Source organism: Hakea prostrata, chromosome 4 (assembly GCF_041222555.1).
Source record: "Hakea prostrata isolate BN-2017 chromosome 4, UWA_Hpros_2, whole genome shotgun sequence".
NCBI lineage: Eukaryota > Viridiplantae > Streptophyta > Magnoliopsida > Proteales > Proteaceae > Hakea > Hakea prostrata.
In genome coordinates this window covers 2,061,733-2,083,319 of record NC_142603.1, presented here as the reverse complement: position 1 = coordinate 2,083,319, position 21,587 = coordinate 2,061,733, and the positions used below count along the sequence as shown (strand labels likewise).

The 21,587-nt window shown below is 38.2% G+C and overlaps 2 protein-coding genes across 8 annotated transcripts; both read left to right on the top strand.

The window, feature by feature from the left end:
• The first annotated feature begins 917 nt into the window (after nt 1-917).
• On the top strand, nt 918-14,382 carry LDL3 (LSD1-like 3). Of its 7 annotated transcripts, none has more exons than XR_016172754.1 (11): nt 918-1,126; nt 1,237-3,792; nt 5,049-5,190; nt 5,378-7,645; nt 7,782-7,875; nt 8,584-9,071; nt 9,579-10,295; nt 10,436-10,510; nt 10,673-11,507; nt 12,182-12,215; nt 14,300-14,382. XR_016172754.1 is itself a non-coding variant. In XM_089151317.1 (9 exons), exons 2-9 carry the CDS (start codon nt 1,412-1,414, stop codon nt 10,736-10,738), a joined length of 6,231 nt encoding a protein of 2,076 aa, XP_089007443.1. In that variant the 5' UTR covers nt 918-1,126; nt 1,405-1,411; the 3' UTR covers nt 10,739-12,241. The 7 variants fall into 7 exon arrangements, 3 of the variants coding, with proteins under 3 accessions (XP_089007443.1, XP_089007442.1, XP_089007444.1); XR_016172753.1 differs by lacking the exon at nt 14,300-14,382 and adding an exon at nt 12,446-14,229; XR_016172752.1 differs by having other exon boundaries at nt 10,673-12,215.
• A 14-nt stretch (nt 14,383-14,396) lies between these two features.
• On the top strand, nt 14,397-19,794 carry LOC149017013 (V-type proton ATPase 16 kDa proteolipid subunit). Its single transcript, XM_089151320.1, has 3 exons — nt 14,397-14,602; nt 14,723-15,008; nt 19,311-19,794. The coding sequence occupies exons 1-3, from the start codon at nt 14,524-14,526 to the stop codon at nt 19,441-19,443; spliced, it is 498 nt and encodes a 165-aa protein (XP_089007446.1). The 5' UTR covers nt 14,397-14,523; the 3' UTR covers nt 19,444-19,794.
• Nucleotides 19,795-21,587: the final 1,793 nt, after the last annotated feature.

Below are 21,587 nucleotides of genomic sequence, written 5' to 3'. Positions count from 1 at the left end.
AAGCAATAAGGGAAAGTGATCGTTATTGGGGCCTTGAGAACTTGCATGTGAGCTTCGCCTGATATGAGTTTGAACATTCAAAATCTCGTTTATGAGTGATATTTCTTAATAAACTCATTTTTAACATTCAAAATCTCGTTTATGTACTAGATCTCGTTAAGAGCTTCGCCTGATATGAGTTTGAACATTTAAAATCTCGTTTATGGAGGTAAGATAGTTGTTTAGGCATGTGAGCCGCTCTTAAGCTTGATCACGTGACCAAATAGCATTATTGTTTCAAACGAGATTTTGAATGTCCTGGAGTTAGTTATACAACAACGTAATTTGTAATTTCCCTCCTTATATTTATCTTTCAATAACAACATTAACGGAATAACATTTAACAGCCTTTTGACTTTGGTCACCAAGATTTGGGAATTTTTTTCGCTGTCAACACTCTTCTTATCCCCAATTCAAACATTTTCAAGAAAAGATAACAAATCTATCAATTGACTAAACATGCATGTCCTGCTACAAGTTACTTCAGTTCAAGTAGAGCGAGCCTACTCACTGCTCACTATGTTCCCTAATCGCACGTTTCAAAAAATATTATTGTTCGATACAACCTATCTAATTGCAAGTTACTCTTATGCTAATGGAGTGATATTTCTTAATATACTAAGGGAAATGGGTCCTGACATAGTCGAAAATATACAGACAATTAACCAATAGCGTCGATGAGGAAAGAGGAGAGACACAGTGTCTGAATTATCACAAAGGAAGAAAGAGATTGTGGGGGAAGTGTCTCATTCTCTTGTTACATGGTCAGAAAAATTCTTTTTCTTTTTAAGTAAACATGTAAATATATATTTTTTGAATGGATAGACACCAAAATCATTGCCTTATGGGAGTCAAAAGCAGCTAGAATTTGCAGACTAGAAGGGAGAAATAAAAGAAGCTCAAAAGAGCAGTTCGCGCGATCAAGCGGCCCATCCACGTTTTAATTCGTTGGCGCATTATTTAGACCGGCTAGGCCAAAACCATTTCGCCGTGGAATAAGCTAACGTGCGCACTCGGCACTTCCCCCGGTTTCGGCAGATCCACGAGCGACACCATTACCGGAGCTTCGACGCTTGAACTTGTGCAGGTGCGGCTTTTCAAATCCCTCTATTCACTGTAAGGGAACCTTTGGGACTTCTAATTTTTGGGTGTTTTATTTTTTCATAAGAATTTCCCCTTCTGTATTTTGTTGTACAGTAAAAGAGAAACCCTCGACAGCCCTTGCATGGCGAATTGACTCTTGCAAACGATCTAATTTTGTTGTTTGAGTTTGTTTAATCTTTCTGTATATCTGTGTGATGGATGTTAACATTCTCGTGTATGTTTGATGGTTAATGGTGGTGCTGTGGTTTGGTTGAAGAACAGAAACCATATGAATGATGAAGGGATAGCAAGTGAGGGATTGTGTTCTAAATCAATAGAAGGATTGCATGTGGGGTCGAACTTCAGTGGTACGTTAGGGTTGGAAGGAGACTTGCTGTCTTCGGGAGCTAGGGCAAGAAATACCAATATGGATGGAGAAGCAAATAAATCTGCTTCGAAGAGGAGATCGAAGATTATTCAAGTTCAAGTCAATTCAGATGGTGATGATGAACCCATTGGGTCTCTTTTCAAACTGAAAAAGCCTCGGAACCCTAAAAGGGCAAAGCCTGGACTTAATGTAGGCGAGGTTGAACAAGTAGAGATTAGGGCAGAGGAATCTATGGTTGGAGGTGAGGATATGGATGATACCTTGGCTAGTTTCAGGAAGAAGTTGAAGGGCCCAAAGATGGGTAAAAATAGCGGATCTGGTAGGGGAAAGGTAGATGTTTCTGTTTTGAGAGAGGGGGTATTGCTGGATCAACCTTCTAGCGAACCTGTGATTCTTAAGGCTGCAGAAACAAAATCACCTGAGAAGCTGGTCGAGGAAAGCCCTGCAACTAGTATTGGTGGCTTGAATTTGTCTTTGAATGTGGGATTGAAGAACAGGTCAAAGGGTCGTGGTAGAAAACCTAGGGCTGTTCCAATTCCTGAGGTTTCAGAGGATCTTTCATCCATGATTGGCAGGAGATCACGCTCCAAGTCAAGTGCAAAGTTGGCCAAGAAAATTGACAAGGTTGATAGTGGGATTTCACAGAGAAGTCAAATAGATCCAGTTGTTCAAAATGAGACACTGGAAACTCACAGATCTGGTGCTGGTACAAGTACATCGTTTGGGTCAATCCAAGGGAACTCAGTATCTTGTTTAGCTCAAGAGCTTGCTTCTGCTTCTGAGATTGACGTAGTGAGATGTAATGATAGTAAATGTTATACATCCACTGAGGGAATTCGTGATAATCCAGAATATCAATCAGAGAGATGCGGCGAAGAAACTGCTTCAACTGCCCACTTGGATAATTATACAGAGATTCCAGGGAATAATGATAATTCAAACCAACTTTCTTATGGTGCTTCTGATGAACACGACATTGTCCAAGGGTCTTGCGCTGCTTCTGTCCAAAGGCTTACTGGGGAAACTCAGAGGTTGCAGTGTGGGTTAAAGCAGTGCACAAAGGTGAAAGACAGTGACTGGGTGCATGATGTTTCTGGAAAATTAAGAATTGAGTCTGAAGCAAAACTGATGCAGTCAAATGCAGTTCACGAAGTTTGCTGCCTATCCTTGCAGACTCCAGTAAAAGAAACTCTAGTTTCTTGTTCTACAGATGACCAATTGACGAGGTCCTTGGAAGAAACATGTAAAGAGAACATTGTTGAACATAGTGATTGTTTGAACCAGCCTTCTGGAAGTACCTTCTGTGAATTAAGTGAACAAGTTGAACAGTTTCCTTCTGCAACGTGTGAAACTCAGAATGGGGAAAGGACAAGATCTACTGAACTAGTTCCTTCAGTCAATGGAGGTTTGGAAAGTTCCTTAATGAAGTTGGAGGACATCCGAAAACCTCAAGACGAGCCTGATCAAAGTCCTGAGATGTTTTCAAAAGATCAGCATGTTCAACTCCATCCATCTTCCTATTCTCCCGGTTCTATACGGAAAGAAGGAACTTACAGTCCATATGATCTTCCAAATAAAGCTCTGCATGCATCTGTGGATTGCTACCATGATTCTATCTCTATGCGTGCAGAAGATACCTCTCGATCTGATTGTGGTTTAAGTCCAGCTACTCTGCTTGCTGACATGGCTAGAAAATCTGATTCTTTTCTTGCTGTAGATCATAGGAAGGAAGAACCAGCCACTTTCAATCAATTCTCAGATGGGCCTATGAGTGGTTCTGGTACCTGTATTGAGAAGCAATATCAACCTTTAAATGAAGCCCTAAAAGTGATAAATGTTCCAAATGGTGATTCTCTGAGTGTGAAGGAAGAACCCAAGGAAACCTGCTCTGCATCCATACATCCAGAAGAAATTTATCCTGATGATGCAGAAGAAACACTGGATCGTGGAAAGAAAGATGAAAAACTTTCACTGCTGCAGCGGGCCATGCGCAAGATTAAGAAGCGTAGGCATGGAGATATGGCTTATGAAGGGGATAATGATTGGCAGGTTCTTATGTGTGAGCAAGGGCTTTCAGATAGCAACCGTGTTTATGATGGTGATCGGCCTTCTAGTATCAAAGACAAATCCAATTCTCCATCACTTACAGTTTCAGCGGCTGATGGTGGTGCAGCAGCAGTAGCAGCTGGGTTGAAAGCTCGTGCTGCTGGTCCAGTTGAGAAAATTAAATTCAAGGAGGTCCTAAGGCGCAGAGGTGGGCTTCAAGAGTACCTGGAATGCAGGTTTGTTATCTTCTCTCACATCTAAAGCCTTTTGACTACTTTGTGGTTCTGCTTCCTGTGTTATAGTTGTTTTGCATCTTTCAAGTTTGTTGGGGGATTGTGTTTCTTCTGTTATTCAGGCAAGCAAATCTCCTTTATTGGCTTTCAATTTTTGGGCACTGGTTTTGCACGCCTTTTATGCTCTGAAAACTTCATCTTTCTTGTGGTTGCCAAAAGGTTCCATTTAGTGTCTCAAAAAACTATGGTAGTAATAGTTTTGCTCCACCTCTAGTGATGTGAATTTCTATTATCTGCAGCCGAAGTCATTTAGTCTTCTAATTTACCTTGTTAGTGTTGTGGTATGATGTGATGTAATCAGAATATTAGGGTTGATATACTTTATTTTTTTCCTCCAGTTTATTGGCATTTTGCTTGACTGAGTTGGAGATGGCATGGTGTTCTGGATTGATGCATGACCTTTTTTGGTGCATTTTCCAAGTAACCCTGATCATGAAATGTCTTGCCCCCCCCCCCCCCCCCTCGGGTAATTTGGATATTTATTTACCCTGTTGGGAGGGAAGAACAGTCTCCCAGAAAAGGGAAGGATTTGATGGCCATACAAAATTGGGGAGCTGTATATTACGCGTAAAGGAGATTGTTTGCCACTCACCAAGCTTGACATAAAAAGAAGAACCGAGGACTTAAAAAGGTGCCTCCATACTTGTATCTAGCATCACTACATCATTATCCCTTGGGAGATCTAAGATATTGGTAGCCATTAATTAAGACACTCTGTTAGAATCCTAGTCTAGAAGCACACTTATCCAAGTAAGCTATGTGGTTAAAGACCATTAATTTAACTTCCTACCCTTCTAGAAGATTTGAAACTTTTCAGTTACAGTGGTTGGAGATTGAAGATTGAAATCTGCATGTCTTTTTATATAAATTAGGTAATGCTAATTTATTATAAAAATGATGTAGTGTAAGAATGTGTATGGATGCCTATAGAATAGATCAAATGTATGGATTAACATCCATATGCATATAATATGTATTTACAGGGGTTATATAAACTAGGTCAAATGCATGCTTAATGAGAAATGCGTCAACAATGAAACTTTTAATGCACTTGTGGTGATTTTGTTGATGAAAATTGTCAGGACTCATGGAGAACACTCACTTTGTTGGATGTTCATGTGAAAAGCACATTTTGAGCGATAACTCTATGCCATGCTTGTAGTTTTTTTATCTGTAGCTTGATGATCATTCTCATGCAGGAATCTAATTCTAGGCCTTTGGAGTAAAGATATGACTCGCATCTTGCCTCTCAAAGATTGTGGAGTTACCGATGTTCCTTCCAAGGAGGAGATACCACGTGCATCTCTCATTAGGGAAATATATTCATTTTTGGACCAGAGTGTAAGTTTATTTCTTTGTTATGGATTTTTATCTCTAATTATGGATTGAATTGGGTGAACATTAATATGTTCTCGTGCTTAAGCCTCTTGTCTGTCTGGTATTGAACTTTTCCTTTTTGAGGGGTATTAATCGTCATTTTTGTAGTTTTCTACCTTGCAAGTTGCAACTCCTGACTAGTCTTGAACAGGGTTACATCAATATTGGAGTTGCTTCTGAAAAGGGTAAAGCAGATCCTCATGCTAAAGACCATTATAAACTTTCAGACGAAAAGATCCTGGATCAGAGGGTGGGACCCCAAGTTGCTGATTCAGAGGATGGAGTTGCCTTTATTCTTGGTCAGGTTAAGTATTCTGAAAATCATAATGAGTCGAAGAATAATTTGTTTCTTGATGATGCAAAACTAATCCCAGAAGCCACTGATAATGGAAAGCCACATGTGCAAACTGTGGGCGGTGAGTTATCTACTCTTGAGCCAGAAGAACTCCTTGTTGATAATGGAAATGCCAATGGTTGTGTGGATGCTTTGAGTATTGATACATCTAGTGATATAGTGGATGGTGGACCAGATACTATTTTAGCTACGGAGCCGTTAAGGGACTCATGCGGGGTTAAATCTGCTGTGATTCATTCTGTAGAGGTAAGCGATGGCATGCAATGTAATTCAGAAAATTGCAAGAGAATCATTGTTGTGGGAGCTGGCCCAGCTGGCTTGACTGCAGCTCGTCATTTGCAGCGACAAGGCTTCTCTGTTACAGTTCTTGAGGCTAGAAATAGGATGGGAGGTCGTGTTTATACAGACCGTTCATCTCTCTCTGTTCCTGTGGATCTTGGGGCCAGCATTATTACTGGTGTTGAGGCTGATGTGGCTACTGAAAGAAGACCAGATCCATCCACATTGGTCTGTGCTCAGTTGGGTCTTGAGTTGACACTGTTGAACAGTGGCTGCCCACTTTATGATATTGTAACAGGCCAGAAAGTACCTGCAGATTTGGATGATGCTCTTGAAGCAGAATATAACAGCCTACTCGATGACATGTTAGTTCTTGTTGCTCAGAAGGGTGAACTTGCTATGCGGATGTCACTTGAAGATGGCTTAGAATATGCCCTAAGGAAGCGCCGTATGGCTCGACCAGTTTCAGATGCTGAAAGTTTTCAATTGCATACATCAGTGGATGATTCCACTGAAACAACTGAAAACCAAGATAAACCAAATTCTGAAGATGATGTTTTGAGTCCTCTCGAGAGGAGAGTAATGGATTGGCACTTTGCCCACCTGGAGTACGGTTGTGCTACTATGCTCAAGTCAGTGTCTCTTCCTTACTGGAATCAGGATGAATTTTATGGAGGATTTGGAGGGGCACATTGTATGATCAAAGGGGGTTACAGCACTGTCATTGAATCTTTAGGGAAAGGGGTCAATGTTCTCTTGAATCATGTGGTGAAGGAAATTACTTATAGAGCAAATGACTCTGGAGAAAATTGTGAACAGTGGAGCAAAGTCAAAGTATCCACCTCAAATGGAAGCGAGTTTGTAGGAGATGCTGTTCTGATCACTGTTCCTTTGGGGTGCTTAAAAGCAGATACCATTAAATTTTCTCCAGCCCTTCCTGATTGGAAAAAATCTTCTATCCAAAGGCTTGGTTTTGGTGTTCTTAACAAAGTGGTCTTAGAATTTCCAGAAGTCTTTTGGGATGATACTGTTGATTACTTTGGAGTAACTGCTGAGGAAAAAGATCGGAGGGGCCAATACTTTATGTTCTGGAATGTCAAGAAGACTGTTGGAGCTCCTGTTCTTATAGTACTTGTGGTTGGTAAGGCAGCATTAGATGGACAAAATATGAGCTCATTTGATCATGTGAATCGTGCTGTAAGGGTTCTCCGTAAACTTTTTGGGGAGGCCTTAGTACCTGACCCAGTCGCATCAGTAGTGACAAATTGGGGCATGGATCCTTTCAGCCAGGGTGCTTACTCCTATGTTGCTGTTGGATCATCAGGGGAGGACTATGACATCTTGGGTAGGCCTGTTGAGAACTGTTTATTTTTTGCTGGTGAAGCTACCTGCAAAGAGTATCCAGACACTGTTGGTGGTGCAATGTTGAGTGGCTTAAGAGAGGCCGTACGCATAATTGACATCTTGAGTACCGGAAATGATTACACAGCTGAAGTGGAAGCAATGGCAGCTGCCCAGAGACAATTAGATACTGGAGAAAATGAATTGAGAGACATGTTGAGGAGACTTGAGGCATTTGAACTCTCTGGTATCCTATACAAGAGCTCATTGGATGGAGCAAAGATGTTGACTAAGGAAGGTTTGCTAAAGGATATGTTCTTCAGTGCTAAAACTAATGCCGGGCGTTTACACTTGGTGAAGGAATTATTGAATCTTCCTGTTGAAGTCCTGAAGTCTTTTGCTGGGACTAAAGAAGGACTTAGCACACTGAACTCATGGATACTGGTAACTTGTTAATTGAGTCTAGTTGATTAAGTATTGCACCTGCCCCGCCTCTTTTTCTTCCCTTATTATTTTTTCACTGTTCATGGTTTCAACTGAAAACACAAAGGCTGAGACAATGTTTCTTCAATTTTAACAGGATTCAATGGGAAAAGATGGAACTCAACTGCTCCGTCATTGTGTTCGCCTTCTTGTGCGTGTGTCAACTGATCTGCTTGCTGTCCGTTTATCAGGTAAGTGTGTGTATAGTTCTTTTGTTTGGGTGAGACATGAAAAACCAAGCGTTTCGACACCTGTTTTCATTTTTTTCTTCTTCTATAGACTCATGTTCTTTCACCATACCCAATATATGGATGTGGAAAACAGAATCCGACAGGCATGAAGTTGGATTTGGTGAATCCCTAACAATACAAATTTTTTTTTTGGGGGGGGGGGGGGTGGGGTTGCATTGACTAAAAGTTTTTATGGATTTTAACTTTTATAGATATCGGAAACTTTGTATGTGGAGTTGGCAAAGCAATCGGATATTCTTTTTAACGGCATTGCTTGAATTAACTTTACCCATTCTGTATGCATATACTGAGGACCTTGGCCAAGGTTGCTCCATTTTGACCGAGTGGTCAGAGTTTTAGAAGTAGCATCCACAAAGTGGGTGAAGGCTGCATACCTTATTGCCCCCAGATTCCGCAGCAGCTGGGAACCAGATGCAGTGGATACCTCACTGACCCCACCACCCAGTGGGCATCTTACATATTACATGCCTGGGGTAGTTATAATCCAGTATGATGTGGTAGCTGCATTTCTGCACACATCTGTTACACACTGCATTATAGTTTTCCTTGCCTGTCTGGAGTCTCTAATGTAATTCAGTTTTGCTTTTGTTAATACTGGAAGACTTATGGCAATTTGTTACTGTCTTCTCTATTCCTTTACTGCTTTAGGTATAGGAAAGACAGTTAAGGAAAAAGTCTGTGTACATACGAGCCGTGATATTCGTGCTGTGGCAAGTCAGTTGGTCAGCATGTGGATTGAAGTGTTTCGCAAGGAGAAGGCTACCAATGGTGGATTGAAATTACTTAGGCAAGCAACTGCTCTGGATTCATCGAAGGCAAAGGCAAAGTCATTGAAGGATTCAAGTTTAGGAAAACCATCTTTACGCAATGGCACCGAATATAGAGGTGGCTCAGAGATTCCTTCATCAGGAGCTCCGTCCAATATAAATAGTAAGAATAATAAGAAGATGAACAGCAAACCATCCAAATTGGAATTGGTTACTGACTCAAAATCAGAGGTTTCATCACGATCAGAAGGCGTTGTACAGGGGTTGGATTCTAAGGTTGAGGACAGCAGTGTTGCCGTGTCTGAAGAAGAAGCTGCTGCCTTTGCAGCTGCTGAAGCTGCTCGTGCTGCTGCACTTGAAGCTGCAAAGGTCTGATTCCCCCCCTCCCCTCCATTTTGTCCTAATTACAGTTGTAAATCTTTCGCTGCTTAATATAGATGATTATCTAGTGGAAATTGTCTGTTTCTCCACTGGGGTCCCTTTTTTGTGAGTAAGACACCCATGTTGATCATCCCTGGGTGTATGAGGAATCGTTATTTGGATCACTTGCTTGATTCCTTCCGTGGTTTTTTTTTTCTGATGCATTATATGTGATGGTCCTTACTATCCGATTATGTGGTTTTTCTGCCGAGGACATCACCTTGATAATTTGTGTACTAGATTGCTTTTGTGGTTTTAATGCAACCATGTGTGTTGCTTGTACTGCTGTTATGTGTCTCACTTCCCAGTACCTTAATACATACTTTTTTATTCTCCTCCAAATTCATTTTCCCTTTCCTCAGTTGCTTTCATTATGGACATGTTGATATAAATAAATATATATATATATATATGTATATTTTGAGTGGAAAATTTAAGTATCGCTTTATCTTGCAGGCATATGCATCTTCAGAAGCAGATTGCAGCACATTACGCGAACTTCCAAAGATACCTTCATTTCACAAATTTGCTAGGCGTGAACAATATGCGCAGATGGATGAGTCAGAGCTTAGGAGGAAGAAGTGGTCAGGGGGTGTTTTGGGAAGGCAAGATTGTATATCAGAAATAGACTCCAGGAATTGCAGAGTTAAGAACTGGTCTGTGGATTTCTCTGCCACCTGTGCAAACCTTGATGGTTCAAAAATGTCAGGTGATAACTATACACAAAGGAGCTACTCTAATGAGGTCGCATACCAACAAAATCTTGGAGAGCATTCTGGGGAAAGTGTAGCCATTGATAGTAACTTTTCAAAGGCATGGGTGGACACTGCTGGTAGTGGAGGGGTGAAAGACTCTCATGCCATTGAGAGGTGGCAGTCCCAAGCAGCAGCTGCTGATTATGAATTCTATCATTCAACTGAATTTGTAAGGGATGAAGAGGACTCAAACACAGCCACAAAACTGCACGCTAGAAAGGGTGAGAAACAGGCAGAAGAAAGCTCAGCTTCACGTCTCTCAGAAAGCAAGCTGTTGGTGGACAATCAGCGAAGAGGAGTTGAGCGTATTAAACAGGCCGTTGCGGATTATGTGGCATCATTGCTCATGCCTCTATATAAAGCAAGGAAGATTGATAAGGAAGGTTACAAGTCAATAATGAAGAAAAGTGCAACTAAGGTTTTGCTCATGATCATTTACTCAGCCACTATTCCTTTTTGGGCTCCTCCAAATTTTGATGATTACATATTTCTCTTTATTGTGAAGGATTTAAACTGGTTATCTTTCTGATTATGTTAATTTTTCTTTGGTTTGGTCAGGTGATGGAGCAGGCAACTGATGCAGAGAAAGCAATGACTGTTTCTGAGTTCCTTGACCTCAAGAGGAGGAATAAGGTATGTATGTTTCTGTGTTTATTTAATTTAATTTGGGATGCTTATTTCTTGTGCTTCCTCTTGTTGGTGTTTGTTCTATGTGCTGAAAAGAATTTATAGTTCTCTACTAGATAATTTCTTTGGTTGGTAGCATTGTCAATATATTCTTTTTTTGAATTGCAGATACGTCCCTTTGTGGACAAATTGATTGAGAGGCATATGGCGATGAAGCCCGTTGCTAAATCATGAGTCTGAGGATTAACTGGGATGTCCAACGGTTTATGGCACCCTGCTCAATGAGAAATCAAGGTGTGCCCTTGATTCCTTCTCAATTGCTTGAACATGGCATTTGTTGGACGGGGCATGTTTAAAAGATGTGATTATCTGCCCCATGAACAGTCAACGATCCAATGACTGCGGTGCAAATTGAAAATAGGGGAAGAGCCTATTTCTTTGAGATCCATGCCCATCTCCATTCATTCAGCTCCGGCAGATCCTTTCATTATGCACAAACGTGGGCACTTGCAAATTTGGCCTCGAGAGGTTTACAGTGAAGGTGAAAGAGCATTAGATGCCTCCTGTGTATAAACATTGACTTACTGGCAGCGGCAGTTTTCCTACCCATCAGAGATCCATTTTCCTTTTTTTGACATACAAAAGATTGAACCCTATTTTTTATCTGGGGATTCTCAAATGAGATATTAGATCTTTAATCTCCCCTTTTTTCATTTAATTTTTGTACAGCTCAAGATTATTTCTAACCTGAGAAAAACTTCCTGTTAACAATTTTCCTGTTCTCTTGTGCTCATGTAGACGCTTCTAAATTAGCAGCTGGTCTTTGTAAATTTGTTTGTGGTTACTGAAGAAATGGTCTGTATTAATTTGGCTGCCAAACTGGAAGAATGTTTGGAGCTTTTGCAACTCCATTCTCTTCTTTGGGCAGATTGCACGGAGGGGTGTTATTTCTATGTCAATCTTATGGGAGTCAAATCTTCATTGCTCGACAGTTTCGATACTGGTAAGTTATCACAATTCTGATACTGGTAAGTAAGCTATCACTAGAAGGATACTACTGCAAATTTACTTTTGTGTTCCCTGTTTATACTATTTATCAGATGTGGGATAGATATTGAATTGACACATTAAAATACATTGTCTTCATATTCAATGTTTGAAGTATATGATGATACTAACACATACACATCATATCTGTACAGTACCTAAAAAGGTCTTGTTATTACTTCTTCAGTACCATTAAGAATCCCCACTCTTTTTGTATATAGTCAATTGAATGTATTTGTCTCATTTTATTTTGTTGTCTTTTTCTCACTATGTAGTTTACATTTACATATTATTTATTTAATGTTTTGCCTGAAAACTTCTTTTGTATATTTACTTTAGTATTTTCAAGTACTTCTTGGCCACTTTTTTAATCTTCTAGCTTGTCTTGTGTTTCTTTATATGATGTGTCTCTTAAAGTCGCCATTCTAATTTGTTTCATGATATTGGCATTTCAAACATTGTTCATGCCCTACAGTGAAATCCAGATTTTTTTTTTTTTTTGAAATATCTTGAGCGTAACATGCAAGTTTATTACCTGTTAGACATTTTACTTCAACTGTTTTTTCATTCCGGACTAAGAATGCCAGATTGTATCTAATTTATTTCTTCATTTGGTAAACGGAATTTCAGGGCTCCTGCATAAAAGGCTCATATATAGACTTTGGTAAACTCTCTAAACACCGACAACACCTCCCCCCCCCCCCCCCTCTTCTCTCCTCTTTCCACCCAAAAAAAGAAAAGAAAAGAACCCCCCCCCCCCCCCCCCCCCCACATTCCCAAGACAAAATAGCAAGTGCTTTGCTAGAAAATTTGATCATATCCATGTGCCACCTATAGATGTTTACTGGAAGATAACTAAGGTTGAACTCATATTCCATATTTGTTAAAATGCAGCCTGTCTTCATTCTTCTTGGGATGAAGATGTCTTTCGTTGTTGACAAGACCTGATGTTTTAGGTTTCTTTTTGTCTTTTGGGATGTAGATTACTTCTTATAATGTTGGATGTGTAAAAAATGGCGGTGAAATTATATTTGATTTCTGAGTCTGTTGTTTAGAGCCCTAGGGGAGATGGTTGTGTTTGATATCAGTTCTCTGAATTTGCCGTATGTATCACTCAAGAATTTTCTAGACTCAAAGAGTCTACTCCCAGAATTTCTAGTGCATGGTATGCATTCAATCAACTCTGCTGTAGAATGTATTCTGTAAAACGACTCTTCATTGCTGTAGACTTGCAACTTGAAACCTGCTTTGCTAGGAGTCTTTGTGTGTGTGTGTGTGTGGAGATAAACCGTCGGTCGGGAGTACAAGCTTTGGCATATGAATTATTAGTGGATATAACAAAACATTGCATCCATTAAAGCTTTTTCCTGTTGTGTGTTACCTAGAAGAATCCCATCCAGACTAAATGACCCCTTGAGACTAATTGGTTGCTTGATGCCATATTCATTCGTTCGGGTCAATCTGGTTCAGTCATAAATTTGTGGTGTGTTGGAATATAGTACCATTCCTGTTCTTGGCGCTTCAGGCATGGGAACTAGGTTGTACACTTGTACCTCGGCACTGGTGTGAGACCTCGTTGTACTGAAGCTGGATTGATTTTTAAATAATGGAAAAGTTTTATGTTTAATATCCTAAATCAGGGGTTCGATTTTGATTTCGATCGTCTGTCTCGTTTTTAACCACTTGTGAGACGGATGGTCGAGATTGAAATCTTGGTTGAGATTTTGATCACGACCGTTGGCAGCAGGTGCTATGCATTAAATGCACAACATTCAAGTTTGCGGTGTACTAAATGCAAATCAAGATGGATGACCGAGCGGCGCTTTCTGTATAATATTTATGCCAGTCTCACTTGGGTTTGGGACTCTAGTGAAGCTCCTGAATGTGCTTGAAGTACATGTTTCTCTTCTATTTTCCATTTCGTCCTTTGATGGCTACTTGAGCTAAAGTATCACCATGGACGATAGAATTACCTTTTTTTTTTCTTCTTCTTTTTGGTAAGAACGATGACAGAATAACTAGTGATTTGCTGGTCATGTCATTAATATGATCTGAATTTGTTATTCGTCAAATTGCACATGTGTCGAAGTTCTAAGATCATCTAAGCCCAGACTGCGAAGAATGAGATCAAATTCCTAAAAAGCCAATGAAACATTTGGTCGAATTATCAATACAACTACAAGATTTGAACTCAGTTTTGAATCCCCTATATGTTTCTTCTTCACAACTCACATGATTTTATGATTGAACATTAGCTGTCACAAAAAGCCTTTCTTGGATTCAGTTAGAAGCTTCAATACCTGTGATTGAGGGATTCTTTGTTTTCCAATTCATGGGACATGGGAGTTTCTCATACTTCTTAACAACGGTTAACTTTTTTTTCATGTTAGACTATCACATATATTATTAGGGAGGGTCAAATTTGTGATTTCTTCATTAAGTGGTATCAATTTTTGCCAACTGACTAACTTCTGATGTTAGGGTGAGGAAGTAGGTTGATTATAATGTGGATAAATCAAATTGAAATAGATATTCATATTTTCTTTTATTATATATATATATATATATATATATATAATGATACGATCGGTGTTTTTTGACTTTTTTTCGTTAAAAGTTCAAAGGTCTTAACGGCTGATCTATATGAGAAGAAAATAATTACTGAACATAGAAAAAATATAAATAATTTCTCTTTTTTGGGTGGATGTCTTTAAAAGTAATTTTACGCTTCTTGTATCTGGGGCGCAGGAGCTGCGTGAGTTCTTCCTGTAATTATTTTACCTTCGGCGTCGATATTATATTGGAGAAGTAGATGTGCGTGCGTGCTATAAAAGAATCTAATTCTAAATCTGCCTCGAAGAAGAGAAGCGCTGCGTGAGAAAGAGGTGGAGGAAGCAGGTTCCAGACTCAATTCTCTACAGATCACAGGGAATTTAAAGAGTTTTAAGATCCGATCTTAATTTCTTCAGAAAATGTCATCTACTTTCAGCGGCGATGAAACTGCACCGTTTTTCGGCTTCCTCGGTGCTGCAGCAGCCCTGGTTTTCTCATGTAAGCAAACCTTTAATTGCTTCTTAGATCGCCATTAGTTCTTTTTATGAACGATTTTATGGTTTTTGAAATTGATTCTCCGAGTTCCTGACGTCGATCTGGGATTAATCGCCGTTTCAGGTATGGGAGCAGCTTATGGAACCGCGAAGAGTGGTGTTGGTGTGGCGTCCATGGGTGTTATGAGGCCAGAGCTTGTGATGAAGTCGATCGTTCCGGTCGTTATGGCTGGAGTTTTAGGTATTTATGGGCTGATTATTGCTGTCATTATTAGTACTGGAATAAACCCCAAGGCCAAATCATATTACCTTTTCGACGGTTACGCACACCTTTCTTCTGGTCTTGCTTGTGGTCTCGCTGGACTCTCTGCTGGAATGGCGATTGGGATTGTTGGCGACGCTGGAGTTAGGTATCGTTTTCTGATCTCTGTTTATTTTTCCCCTTCGTTTTGACATTTGGTATCCTGTCTGTTGCAATTGGTTTTTGGCTGTTCTTTGGTGATACGGTTTTTCTCCAACTATTTATCAAATGTTCCTAGGTAGCCTTTGATTATGCTTAAAGCTATGCTGGGTTGAATTTGTGCATTTAAAATTCACATAGTTATCGAACTTTTACTGGGTTTCTCTTTGTTTTTGTTTTTCCCCCGCGCCGTCTTCTTTGGATTGAATTTGAATATTTGCAGCTGAGAAGTTTTCTCTTCCGTCTCAAAACTTCAACCCTTCTAGGCTTGGGGATTGTTCAGTTGCTAATGCCACTATTGATTTAGCATTACTAAAATTTTTTATTTGGAATTCATGTTGTATTTCTGTGATATTGATGTGGTCTATCATGGCTCCTTTCTTGAATGAGGCACCTAAGATTTATATTTTCTGTGGTTGATTCAATTTGACAGTTGCAATCTCACCCTGCATCTAGCTTTAACTTAACTTTGGGAAGGTCGAGGGCTTAGGAGCTGTCCTAAATTGAATTTAGTTTAGCTTTCTTGTTCACACATTGAAATCTCTGAGAAGTAAAACCTTCTCAACTGTTTGTTGTTTAAAGATATATCTTGCAAAAAACTATTAGCAAGTGCCGAAGGCTAAATATAAATAAATAAAACTAAATTTGAGCAGCCATGAGAAAATTACAACACCAGAATTTAGGTATAAATACTTCAAAGTGAAGGGGCAAAAATGCAATGCAAATCTGAGAGGGTACACCAGATGCACAAGCCTTCGATTATTGTGCAGCCTATGGATGGATGCTAAAGTATGCAGCCTAAGGATGGATGCAAAAGTAAGCAGTGTTAGTCCACTTAGTTGAGGTGTTGTTTATTGATTCATAACCACAACCACTAGGTCACTATGGAGCAGCTTTGCTGTTAAGCCATGGCCTCAGTGTATGTTTTGAGAGGAACCCACTTAAGTCAAATGAGAATAAAAATTCCTTCTTTTTTTTTTTTTTGGGGGGGGGGTGGTTTGGTGGTAAAAAATGAGGATCACAATTCACTTCTTAAATTCTTGGCTAAAACTTGAGAAGCTGGGATTTATGGCAATAATGAGAGAAGAAGAATAGGACTTGAAGAAGTACAAGTTTACCTCACAAACATCAACAAGATGCACTATTCCCCCTCTGAAATCACCAAAACACCTCCAATAGCTTGTTGCTGGTGTATGTATATTATATATACCATCAATGAGTCGAACCCTGACCTCTTCACTTAGAGGCATTGGTCATTTGCCAATTAAGCCAACCCTTTGGTGGTAGTAAATTTTCAATATACTTATTTACTCTTTATTATTTGCTATTCATTTCCCTAGATTCTACCTAGAAATACTTATTACCAAAGAAAAACCTAGACTAATATTTATTTTAATAATTGCATTGCTACAATTTTTTATAACAACTATTAAAATAATTACAACATCTTATTTGTAGATTCAATAATTAAGTACACCTAATGGTTACTTAGTTTATTTCAATTGAAAAATGGAACTTATTCAAGTTTGACCCGGACAATATGCAATGTAAAAGTGAATTATATAATTCATATTTGAATATACACTAAAAATGCATTTGTGTGTGTGACCTTATTAGTGTGTTTTTTTGTGTGTACATATCATACTACTATTATAAAAGCACAAACTCAGGCTACATTTCTCTTATCTAAAAAACCCTTTCCCGTTCAAACTATTAGACTTTTAAGGCATTAAAAAAGAAGCCCAAAATCGTAATTTACCATTCATAAATATAATATTAATTAATAAGATAATGTAATAATTATTATTGATTGATCTTCAAAGGTCATATATGGGAATCACGAACACTCTACACCCATCAAAGCTGAGATTTCCAATCCAAGAATTCATAAAATAATATTAATCATTCATTAATACAATAATATAATAATAATTTTTAATTGATTTTTATTAATTCTACCAAAAACATTGATCTTTACCAACTGATCTTTGAAGATTCTGCATGGAAATTACAAACTTTTGAAACCTGTCAAAAGCGGAGATTTCCAAAAAAATCCATTCTTACAGGTGAATTGAGTTTCCTGAAAGCCATTTAATAGCAGGCACAACCAATCATTGGGGAGCTAGTAGTTCCTCATTGGAGAGCTTTGTGAGCATGTAAGCTTCAGTGGATTCTGTCAGCTTCAATTTGATCGGTTTGAGATCCTTTTGTCATAAAGGGTAGAGGAGAGGACAACAACTGTTTAATCATGAGTTATTTAGTGTTGTCCTCAAAATCAGGAATGGATGACTACTGCTAGGTCTGATTCCCTCCAAAAAAAATCTAACCTGGTTTTAGACCTTGTTTGATGTTTCTGGTGCACTCGCTAGATGATTTCAGTCTTTCTCCCAAATAGGGTATTTATGGATATGTAGAACTAACTAAGAGAGGGAATAGGAGTACAAACTAGTTTATGAAATAAACCAGACATAAATATTTAAGGCCCCATGGTTTTGACTTTGGTAGTTGAGTTCCAAACAAACCCCCCCCCCCCCCCAAAAAAAAAAAATAAATAAATAAATAAATAAAAAAAAGGTCGAAGGCAAATTCTTCTCAATGAGATCTCTTTTTTATTTTTGCTACTTTTGACTTTGTCATACTTGTAGTTCTCAGTTGCAGTACTGATTGATGTTGGTGATTCAGTTGGTGTGTCTCATTATTTGGGTGAGCCAGTTGGAGGGTTTTATTTCAGAATCCTGTTCTTTTTTTTGAGGCTACCAGAGACATTTCTATTCTTAGTTGCACTGTTAAATTCTTGCAGAAATTTAGTCTTCTGATTTGAACTAGTGAGACATTTCTATTTTACCACAATACTTTAACAGAAGCTTGGATTGACCCATTGTATAACTGATTTGAACTAGAGGTTTATTTTTGAAATTCAGAGCCCCTCTAATAAAACTTGAAGTATTTAACTGGTGCTACCTTCTAATTTTGCTGTCGGAAACTGGGAATCAATACTTCTGAGATTTCAGTCATAATCTTAGATTCATCAATTGATGGTCACTCTAAATCTTTCTATGTTTTAAGTTATTGGGTGAGTGGTCAATTGATTAGAGTACCAAATTGTTTTATGGTAAGCCGTTAAAATTCCCTGTTCAATATCATGTTATTTCCCGTGACTTCAGTCATTCTCATTTACTGTTATTAATGATATACACCTTAAGTCTCATTGATCATAAACCTACATCATTATTTAAGTGTTTCCATCATTCTACAGGTTCTGGAACATCCTAAAAGAAGTAAGACACATCCAGGATCCCTAAACTAACCACATGATCATCTTTTTACTTCTATTCTTTTTGTTTTCTAATCTAAGAACTGCTGTTGACTTTCTTTTTCTCTTTCCTTGGTGGGGTTTCTTTCTTTCTTTCTTTTTCTTCTTCTTTTTTTTTTTTTTTTTGGGGGGGGGGGGGATCTCAAGTTACTAAAAATGTGAGAGTTCTGGTTCTTGGAATTCATATTGGATTGAACCAACTATCATAGCGTTGTTTCTTGTTTTCAAGTTGCTGACTACTGCTGTTACTTTTTCTTGAATTCTGGACTTCTGTTATTTTTTAAGTTACTACGATGTTTGGTAATTCGATTTTCCTGAAGCTAACCTTTTAAGAAATTTGAACCCAAAGATCTCTTTGCACCCTTGTTGTGGGAGATTTAGGAGAGTTTCAAGAGGTTTGAAACCTCAATGATTTGAAGTTTTGCAAAATTTAAGTGTTCTTGCAATTTTGGTATATTTTCTTCAACTCAATCTACTATTTTTTCAACCAACTTCAATTGAAAATTTAGTACTATGTTACCTAGATAAAATTGAAAAAAATTGTTATATTCTTTGAATTTGTCTTGTCATTTTGTTTTGAATTGGAATTGAAATATTTTGCCAGAACTTCGATATTTTGTTTAAAATGTCAAACCATGGTCTGGGTATCTGTAGTGCCCCGTGGCCTTTCTATTTGTAAATAAAGAATGTGTATCTGTTCTCTGCCCTGATTGTTAAAGTTGAACTTATTCTACTAGATGATGTTATATGGATATTATACTGCTACAAGACCATAGTGTGGGATCTAACTCCCATCTTGAAGGTGAACATGGTTTTCCATAACTAAAAAAAGGAAAAGGTCCAGTGTCACGATTTGATCCATGTAAATTAAATGGAATGATCCTTATCCATATTGTTACCACATTAGATTAAAGTTATTTTTGCCTTGAAAATTTTCAGGGCTAATGCACAACAACCGAAACTCTTTGTTGGAATGATCTTGATTCTCATCTTCGCCGAAGCATTGGCTCTGTATGGGCTTATTGTTGGTATCATCCTCTCCTCTCGAGCTGGTCAGTCCAGGGCAGACTGAGGATTGGGAGAACCTTGGTGTTTCTGTCCGTTTTCTTGTTATCATTCGGAAGTGCAAGTTCTATGCAGCCTGGGAATGATGGTTCGTGAAGTTTCATTACAGGTAAAATGTTTTCACTTGGAACAAGATTGCTTTGCTGCTGCTTTGTACTTGGTGTAGAATTAGGAAGGAGTTTCTTGTCAAAATAAAGCTTTACTTCTTGTAGAATTAGGAAGGAGTTTCTTATCAAAATAAAGTTTTGGAAGCTTCTCACTTATTGATTTCTCTGTTCTGCTTAGTCAAGTAGTAGATGCTGTTGAAAGTCTCTCTGGATAAAAGAGAGAGCTCTTGTGGTTTGTTTCTGTTATTCAACCAATCAGGTACTATTCATGGAAACAGTTTGTCATGTATTCTTAAGTTAATTGTGTGAGGATTAAATGAAAGTTGAGATTAACTTTGGGTATGTAGACTGAATTGAGTATTTAGGGAGAGGTTCTGGTGTTATTTCTTTGGGGAGGGGAGGGGTACGGTTGAGAAATTTTGCAGTCAGTGTTAGTAGTAGTAGCAAATGGTGAGACGCGTATGAGTATCAAGACCCTCCCCAAGATTGTGCCTTATTATCCCTTTCATTACCTTTCATGTTTGTTGCGTTCTAATGATAAATGCCCCAAAGATTTAGTTGAATTCCTCTTTCCCAGGCTTAATGAGCTGTTCAGTCAATTCTGAAGTTCATGAGCCTCAGCATTGAAGCTCTCCTCGATCACAATAATATGATTGTTAGCTCAAGGCCAAGGGTAGTCATGGGTGTCATTTTGTTACGGAACCAGCATTTGGTATGGTTTTTTTTTTTTTTGGTTGAAGTGTTTGGTATAGTATCGGTATCATATGGAATAAATGTAACTCCGTATCCATACTGTATTTAGTATCAAACGGTACATATCATAGTTATTCATTATCATAGCATATTTATTCGTTAGAAAATAGTTCTATTACTTGATGAGGTATCAGTATCAGTACTGTATTGTTGATATATATCTTGTATATATTATTATCGAGCCATTTATTAAACGGGTATAATTATATTATATCAATATCATGTCATATTTATTTGGTATGATGATGTGGTTCTGTATAAGTGTTATGCAATATGAATTGACCTTTTTAGTTCTTTTATATTTTTTTTACCATATAGTAAGAGGGATTTGCGTTTAAGTTGGACAAAATGAAGTGGGACTCTGAATGAGTCTGTATCTATCTCCTCCGACCAGTGTGCTCTTTAACGGCTATTAACCACAAATTACAGGGGCCACAAGATTGGGTGATGGTTTTTTTTTTTAATATTTTATTCTTATTTTTTTACTTCTTTATGGCCGAGAATCGTGACTTATGAGACGATCCTTTTTGGATTTAAGAGAATCTTTCTTGAAGAAAGTAATAAAAATAAAAAAAACTTGGGGAATCTTAAATCTCAGTTGAATGGTGGGCCATGCGCCGTGTTTTCTGCCTTTACGGCATCTCTCCATTAACCGCCCTGTGGACATCCTAGATTCTTTTGACTTTGGCTTTTTTTGGAGACCGTTCGGGATTTGAAAAGCATTAAATTTCATGGAGGTAATCTTCGTTTCTTTCTTGCATTTTTCACCGGAGATTCCTCCAACTTTTTCTTGATATTTAATAGATTTTTTTGTACTGGTAGGTGTCTGCCAACACTAATGGTGGAAACATAGTGGTTTTCTGCTTTCTTTGAAGGATGATGATTTGATTGGGGATTTTCATTTTTATATATTTTTATTTATTTATTTATTTATTTATTTATATTTACGTACAGATATTAATAAAAATATTGAATTATATTAGTCGAATAGCCAATTGTTCTCTATTACCTTGCTTTTGACGACTATTTAACCCAAATACGCTTGCTCGTTAAGTTAATAAGTGACGTTCAAAGAAAACCATTATACCAAAAGTTGGGCTGTTTACCGTTTTTTTTGTTTCTCTTTTTATGTACATGAATATAGAAATGCTAATAACGTTTGTCAACTGGATACAATTTGCTTTTTCATATCAGTTAAATCAGTTCCCAGAAAATTATGAACTTAAACCGAAAAATAAAGATTCAATTCCGGTCAAAGATTGGCACCTGTGGCCCTACGAGCATGAAGCGA